This window comes from Bufo bufo, chromosome 1 (assembly GCF_905171765.1).
Source record: "Bufo bufo chromosome 1, aBufBuf1.1, whole genome shotgun sequence".
Lineage (NCBI taxonomy): Eukaryota > Metazoa > Chordata > Amphibia > Anura > Bufonidae > Bufo > Bufo bufo.
The window spans coordinates 11689454-11697618 of record NC_053389.1 but is presented as its reverse complement, the minus strand read 5'-3'; the positions used below and the strand labels follow the sequence as shown (position 1 = coordinate 11697618).

The window sequence follows — 8165 nt, the reverse complement described above, 5'->3', positions numbered from 1 at the left end:
GTGGGAGAGGACCCTGCCCATGAGGTAAGGGTAAGTGTAACGGTCACGTCCACACACACACAGGGGGAGGGATAGTGACCACTGCGCTCCACCCTCACCCCTGGCCCTGCCTACTTGCCTCACGAGTCCTGATGACAGGGGACAACTAGACGGCAGTCCCTAACTTAGGATACGTGCAGGGAAGACAGACAAGACAAAATACGGAACCTGAACGGACCGGGTCAGAACCAAGAGAGCTACGCAGTACAAAGGGTTAAGCAAAGAATGGTAAGGAGAAGCCGGGGTCAAATACCAGGAGAGCAGAGAAGTACAAGAGGAGTCCTAAGAGAGTAGTCAGGTGGGAGCCGAGGTCACAATACCAGGACGGATGCGCAGTACAGGAGGAGCAGGCAAAGGATCGTCAGGGAACGGAATCAGGTGAGTATTCAGGAGTCCAACAAATAGCCAGGAACCTAGAAATTAACAGGCAACCTGTGGCTAGCAGGCTGCCTGTATTTATAGTGGGGAGTGAGGGTCATGTGACGTGGCCAGCGTCACATGACCGACAGACCAACCAGTTGAGCACCGAGTGATCAGCTCGGCGCTCAAGGCAGACTTAGGAGCAGGAAGCCACCCAGCAGTAAAGCCGCCCTGGGAATGAGGTCAAACACAGATCCTCATTCCCAAAGCTAAGCAACAGGTCTGCGGGAAATGGGGGACCAAGTGCACCTTCGGAACCCCGTTACAGTAAGACACAATAGCTGGGGGTAAAAGCTTCTCGTCTGGCTGTGGGGTGGCAGTATGCTCATTGCAGGTGGTCGGATTTCCTGAGGAGGTGGTTTTCAGGTTACTCTTGAAGGTTTGGCTGTTGGGGGAGAGTCTGATGTGCTGGGGTTGCAAGTTCCAGAGTAGGGGGTAGTACACGACGAGGAACAGACAAGAGGAGAACGGAGAAGGAGGTCTTGGGAGGATTGGAGATTACGAGGAGGGATGTATCTGGAGAGCAGGTCAGAGATGTACGGAGGGGACAGGTTGTGGACGACCTGATATGTATTTGTTAGTATCTTGATTTGAATTAACCGGGCAATGGGGAGCCAGTGATGTGACTGGCAGAGGGGAGAAGCAGAGGAGAAACGAGGGGAGAGGTGGATTAACCGAGCCGCAGTTGAGGATGGATTGAAGGGGTGTGAGAGTTCTAGATGGGAGGCCACAAGAGACTGTTGCAGTAGCCCAGGCGTTAGATGATGAGGGCGTGCACTAGCATTTTGATGACTCTGGGTTGAGGGAGCTTCTGTCTAACTAACATGGATAGGAGAGGTGCAGGAGGTGCGACTACTGCAGAGGGAACCTTACAGAGCAAAGCATGATGGGATTGGTTAGCTAAGCCAGCAGGGAGCTGAGGAAAACAGGAAGTTCTGCATGTAAACATCCTGTCAGTATGCCATGATGTCAACACCATGGGAAGGAAAGTGAAAAACATGAAAAACAGCTATATGAGACAAAATATGCAGTGTTTTAAAAATCATTACGTGGCCAGAGAGTCACTTTAATACCTCTACAATGTCTTCTTTGGGTTACCTGCTACTTTTACAAAATTACAACCCAAAAATTACAAAAATCAAAGTTGCCTTAAACATGTTTTAATGTAGATTATCTAACATTGTAATACTTGTATTCTTCTCCTCCATATCCTGTAGTCATCACTGGCAGAAGGTACAGGGAGATGGAGAAAGAGACAAAACCCAAGATCCCTTCCTCTCACTGCTCTGCTGAAAAAGAGGAGAAAAAAGTGACTGTCTTAGTTAAAAACCCACATACACCAGTCAGACATGTCATTGCCTTCTTAAGACAATTCTGCACTGTGGTGGGAAATCCTACGAAGAACCTGGATGGGAATGGCTTCTGGAATTCAAGCTGGTCTGTGACTGTCCGACTGAAGAAAGACCCGTCCACATCTGATGGTCTTCAACACTTACCACAGAGATGCACCTTGGGGAACGCAGAAGCTCTCATCACTTACTCAGACATACCTCAGATCTGCAAAGGAAATCCAGGCCAGAAATTCAAGGACTCTCCAAGGAAAACAACCTGCAACCTTCAGGACCAGGAAAACCATGTTGACCAGGAATGTCCCAAGAAGAGCCAGATGCAGATCAAAATAAAGCAAGGTGGGATGGTACCACAAACAACTCTTACCATGTTTTCCTAAGATAACACCATTAAAGGGTGTTCTGCTGTTAGGGTTAACAGAAATGAGACGTGATATGCCCATGTCCTCATGTCAGTAGGCACTGGCAGCCCTTCAGAACAGATTATACTTGATATAACTCATGGTTCTAACTATTATATAGGTGGTGCAGATAAAGAGGCCCACTCTGTCCCCTTACAATGCCTTTTAGGGTTTTCCCACCATAGACAATATTTAAATATCTTATAGGTGGAGGTCCAATATATATCGGGAATATTGGCAAATAGGGATATTTTACACAGTCAAGCTACAAAAAGTAACATTTTCTGTTTTCCCCCCTCCAGATAATATGGCTGTGTTGTCTTCTATACCAGTGGAGATGAGGAACGAACTGCTGGCCGGTGTAGAATACATCAAGACTCTTGCAAACAGATTCCAGAATCTGGATCCTGTCATGGTTGACTTGTTTGGGGAAAAACTAGCAGAGAGACTTTGTCAAAAATATACTGGGCACTGGTATCCTGAGAAGCCCATGAAAGGACAAGCCTACAGGTAACTCATGAGGTTTTTTCTATAGTACTTTTGTTTGGATTTCAGTGGATATTGTTTGATTGCCATCTCCAAAAAAAATCTCATATTAGTCTTTTAGCATCTCCAAAAAAAAAATACCATATTGTTCTATTAACATCTACAAAAACATCCTGTATTTGTCCATTGGCATATGAAATGTTTCCCACATTGGCCTAACAGAATCTTGCAAAACTTCCCATATTGGTCCATTGGCATTTCAAAAATTTCCCATATTGGTCTATTACCATCTCCAAAAACTTTATGTATTTGTCCATTGGCATCTCAAAACCCCCCCATAATGGTCAATTCATGTCTCCAAAAACCTGCCACATTGGTCTATTAGCATATCCAATAACTTCCTGTATTTGTCCATTGCATCTTAAAAAAACCTGCATTGGTTTATTGACATCCCCAAAAATTTCCATTTTGGTTCTTCAGCATCTTCAAAAACCTAAATTGGAGCATTGACATCTCAAAAAAAATTCCCATATTGGTTTATCAGCATCTCCAAGAAATTCCCTAATTCTTCCATTGGCATCTCCTCTTTAATGGCTGATTTTTACATTTCAGGTGCATCAGGATCAACAGACATGACAGGGATGAGAGCATCTTGGAAGCATGTTCCCAGAGTGGCCTAAAATATCATGAACTGACCCTGCCCAAGGAGATGACCGTGTGGATTGACCCTTATGAAGTCTCCTTCCGGTGAGTAGTCTCCCTTCTTATAACAGACAGTCAGGTTGGTAGTTGATAATTTCCAGTACTGATAACTGATCTATCTACGGACAGGTTAAGAGAAGAGAGTAATCCGTACACAGTGGCCAGGTTCGATCCGAGGACTCCTCACCTTCCAGATCCTTCTTCTAGAGTTCCCAACTCTAGTTATGCTGATTGCTCCACACCCACACCAGAAGAAGACAGTTCAATAGGCAGCTCATCACTCCCATCATCTCCAAGTCTTAATGGTGAGGACAGTGACAGTGGGATAGATGTCAACTGTGATAGAACTACTACCCCTCCAATGTCATGTAGTCCAACAGAGGAGCACATCTGGAGGAACCCAGCAGTAAATCAGGTAAGAAAGCCTTTACTAGAGCGGTGACTGTGCATAGGGAGGTTGGTCCATGTTGTCTGAATGTGATAGCCGACGCTGCTCCACAGCAACCACTGGTGCACATTTACATGGAAGTAATAGTCTGGCAGTGCTGAGGAGCAATGGCAGCTATTATAAGTAATGAAGAAACCTAGAAAGTGGAAATCTCATTGTGATCCACAATACTGATGTCACTGTGGGCACCCAAAAATATAGTTGGGGCACAGGACAGTGAAATACTGACACTTGAGGAGTGGAACATTGACACTGACACTTGGCTTACAGGATTGTGACACAATGACACTTCAAGATGATGACACTTGGGGTACAGGATGTTGATACTTTGGATTCTCCATGACTTATTCTTTATTCTTTTCCTTTAGGACTCTCCTTCCGCCATATTCAGAATGTCGCCCCCTCTCTGGATTCCAGCATGGAGGGCTCCCCGGCTCTGCCACCCAGACCCCCAGCAGTTTCACTGGTTGTAGATACTGTGAGGAGCAGTAAACATTGGGGATGTATATGTACTGTGTAGACTATGGGGGTGTATATGTACTGTGTAGACTATGGGGGTGTATATGGTGTATACTGTGTAGACTATGGGGGTATATATGGTGTATACTGTGTAGACTATGGGGGTGTATATGGTGTATACTGTGTAGACTATGGGGGTGTATATGGTGTATACTGTGTAGACTATGGGGGTGTATATGGTGTATACTGTGTAAACTATGGGGGTTTATATGGTGTATACTGTGTAGACTATGAGGATGTATATGGTGTATACTGTGTAGACTATGGGGGTGTATATGGTGTATACTGTGTAGACTATGGGGGTGTATATGGTGTATACTGTGTAGACTATGAGGATGTATATGGTGTATTCTGTGTAGACTATGGGGGTGTATATGGTGTATACTGTGTAGACTATGGGGGTGTATATGGTGTATACTGTGCAGACTATGGGGGTGTATATGGTGTATACTGTGTAGACTATGAGGGTGTATATGGTGTATACTGTGTAGACTATGGGGGTGTATATGGTGTATACTGTGTAGACTATGAGGGTGTATATGGTGTATACTGTGTAGACTATGGGGGTGTATATGGGGTATACTGTGTAGACTATGAGGGTGTATATGGGGTATACTGTGTAGACTATGGGGGTGTATATGGGGTATACTGTGTAGACTATGGGGGTGTATATGGTGTATACTGTGTAGACTATGGGGGTGTATATGGGGTATACTGTGTAGACTATGGGGGTGTATATGGTGTATACTGTGTAGACTATGGGGGTGTATATGGGGTATACTGTGTAGACTATGGGGGTGTATATGGTGTATACTGTGTAGACTATGGGGGTATATATGGTGTATACTGTGTAGACTATGGGGGTGTATATGGTGTATACTGTGTAGACTATGGGGGTGTATATGGTGTATACCGTGTAGACTATGGGGGTGTATATGGTGTATACTGTGTAGACTATGGGGGTGTATATGGTGTATACTGTGTAGACTATGGGGGTGTATAAGGTGTATACTGTGCAGACTATGGGGATGTATATGGTGTATACTGTGTAGACTATGAGGGTGTATATGGTGTATACTGTGTAGACTATGGGGGTGTATATGGTGTATACTGTGCAGACTATGGGGGTGTATATGGTGTATACTGTGCAGACTATGGGGGTGTATATGGTGTATACTGTGTAGACTATGGGGGTGTATATGGGGTATACTGTGTAGACTATGGGGGTGTATATGGTGTATACTGTGTAGACTATGGGGGTGTATATGGTGTATACTGTGTAGACTATGGGGGTGTATATGGTGTATACTGTGTAGACTATGGGGGTATATATGGTGTATACTGTGTAGACTATGGGGGTATGTATGGTGTATACTGTGTAGACTATGGGGGTGTATATGGTGTATACTGTGTAGACTATGGGGGTGTATATGGTGTATACTGTGTAGACTATGGGGGTGTATATGGTGTATACTGTGTAGACTATGGGGGTGTATATGGTGTATACTGTGTAGACTATGGGGGTATATATGGTGTATACTGTGTAGACTATGGGGGTGTATATGGTGTATACTGTGTAGACTATGGGGGTGTATATGGTGTATACTGTGTAGACTATGGGGGTGTATATGGTGTATACTGTGTAGACTATGAGGGTGTATATGGTGTATACTGTGTAGACTATGAGGGTGTATATGGTGTATACTGTGTAGACTATGGGGGTGTATATGGTGTATACTGTGTAGACTATGGGGGTGTATATGGTGTATACTGTGTAGACTATGGGGGTGTATATGGTGTATACTGTGTAGACTATGGGGGTGTATATGGTGTATACTGTGTAGACTATGAGGATGTATACTGTGTAGACTATGAGGGTGTATATGGTGTATACTGTGTAGACTATGAGGGTGTATATGGTGTATACTGTGTAGACTATGGGGGTGTATAAGGTGTATACTGTGTAGACTATGGGGGTGTATATGGTGTATACTGTGTAGACTATGGGGGTGTATATGGTGTATACTGTGTAGACTATGGGGGTGTATATGGTGTATATTGTACAGATGCTATTTATGTGAATCTTTATAATAAAGATCTGATTATGAATCTGCGTTTTTATCATTAATAATATGGAAGCAATTTAAAGGGGAACACCCCAAAATACCATGTGGGACCCGGCATCCAGGGCATCAGCTTCGATGCTAGATGTCTCCTAGCGCCTGACAGATAGGCACAGCCGGCAGCTTTCTGTCCAGCGCTGTCAGTCTGGGGGCCCCGGGGGGGGGCACACTGAAATGCACATAGGCTGTGTAGAGGAATATCAGTGGGTCAGGCTCCAAGACAAGACAACTGGTGAGACACAGCCGATGTGTGCGAGTCTGGCCGATGTAATTGTGACATCACAAGTGTGTTTGACCATAACAGCATCAGAACATCACAACTGGTTCCAAACAGGCACTATGACATCACAACTGGTTTTAAACAGGAACTATGACATCATCTTCATCAGGCTGATAAAGGTCCGTCACCAAAACACAGCCATTTTAATGTATTCATGTTGTTTTATAATGAACTATGACATCACAACTGAAATCAAGCGGACACTAATGCATCACAAACAAACACTTTGAAATCCCCAGTTTCAAACAGTTATTATGACATCACCTTCATCAGGCTGCTGGTCTCTAGTGTAGTGCCAAGGTAAGGTATAATTTCCTCTGTTCCCTGAAATTTCCACTGAGGGTATCACCTCAGTACCAGTGGCGTACTAAGGATGGGGGATCCGCCCCGGGTGACGACTCTCAGGGGGATGCCCCCCCCCCCCCATTTTAGAGAAATTGTACCCCCTCACAGTAGTATTGCCCTCTTTGTACAACCTTCACAGTAGTTTTGTACAGATGTGTGCCCCCTCACAGTAGATATGTCCACCTTGTGCCCTCTCACAGTAGTTATGCCCACATTGTGCCCCCTCACAGTAGTTATGCCCATATTGTGCCCCCTCACAGTAGTTATGCCCTCTCTGTGCCCCCTTCACAGTAATAATCCCCACTGCGTCCTCTTTATAGTAATAATCCTCACTGTGTCCTCTTCATAGTAATAATGCCCATTGTGCCCCCTTAATAGTAGTTATGCCCACTGTGCTAGTAACGCCTTCTGTGCCCCCTCCATAGTAGAAATCCCCATTGTGCCCCCTTCACAGTAATAATGCCCTTTGTGCCCCCTCCATAGTAGTAATGCCTTCTGTGCCCCCTCCATAGTAATAGTCTTCTGTGCCCCCTCCATAGTAATAAAGTCCTATGTGCCCCCTCCATAGTAATAAAGCCCTCTGTGCCCCCTCCATAGTAATAAAGTCCTTTGTGCCCCCTCCATAGTAATAAAGACCTCTGTGCCCCTCCATAGTAATAAAGTCCTCTGTGCCCCCTCCATAGTAATAAAGCCCTCTGTGCCCCCTCCATAGTAATAAAGCCCTCTATGCCCCCTCCATATAGTAATAAAGACCTCTGTGCCCCCTCCATAGTAATAAAGCCCTCTGTGCCCCCTCCATATAGTAATAAAGACCTCTGTGCCCCCTCAATAGTAATAAAGTCCTCTGTGCCCCCTCCATAGTAATAAAGTCCTCTGTGCCCCCTCCATAGTAATAAAGACCTCTGTGCCCCTACATAGTAATAAAGTCCTCTGTGCCCCTACATAGTAATAGAGTCCTCTGTGCCCCCTCCGTAGTAATAAAGTCCTCTGTGCCCCCTCCATAGTAATAAAGCTTTCTGTGTCCCTCCATAGTAATAAAGCCCTCTGTGTCCC

The 8165-nt window shown here is 44.9% G+C and overlaps 1 protein-coding gene across 1 annotated transcript; it reads left to right on the top strand.

Annotated features, from left to right (window-relative positions):
- Positions 1-1720: 1720 nt before the first annotated feature.
- On the top strand, positions 1721-4377 carry LOC120993487 (protein BTG4-like). The gene is made up of 5 exons (XM_040425609.1): positions 1721-2147; positions 2512-2719; positions 3308-3442; positions 3527-3812; positions 4214-4377. Exons 1-5 carry the CDS (start codon positions 2126-2128, stop codon positions 4316-4318), a joined length of 756 nt encoding a protein of 251 aa, XP_040281543.1. The 5' UTR covers positions 1721-2125; the 3' UTR covers positions 4319-4377.
- Positions 4378-8165: the final 3788 nt, after the last annotated feature.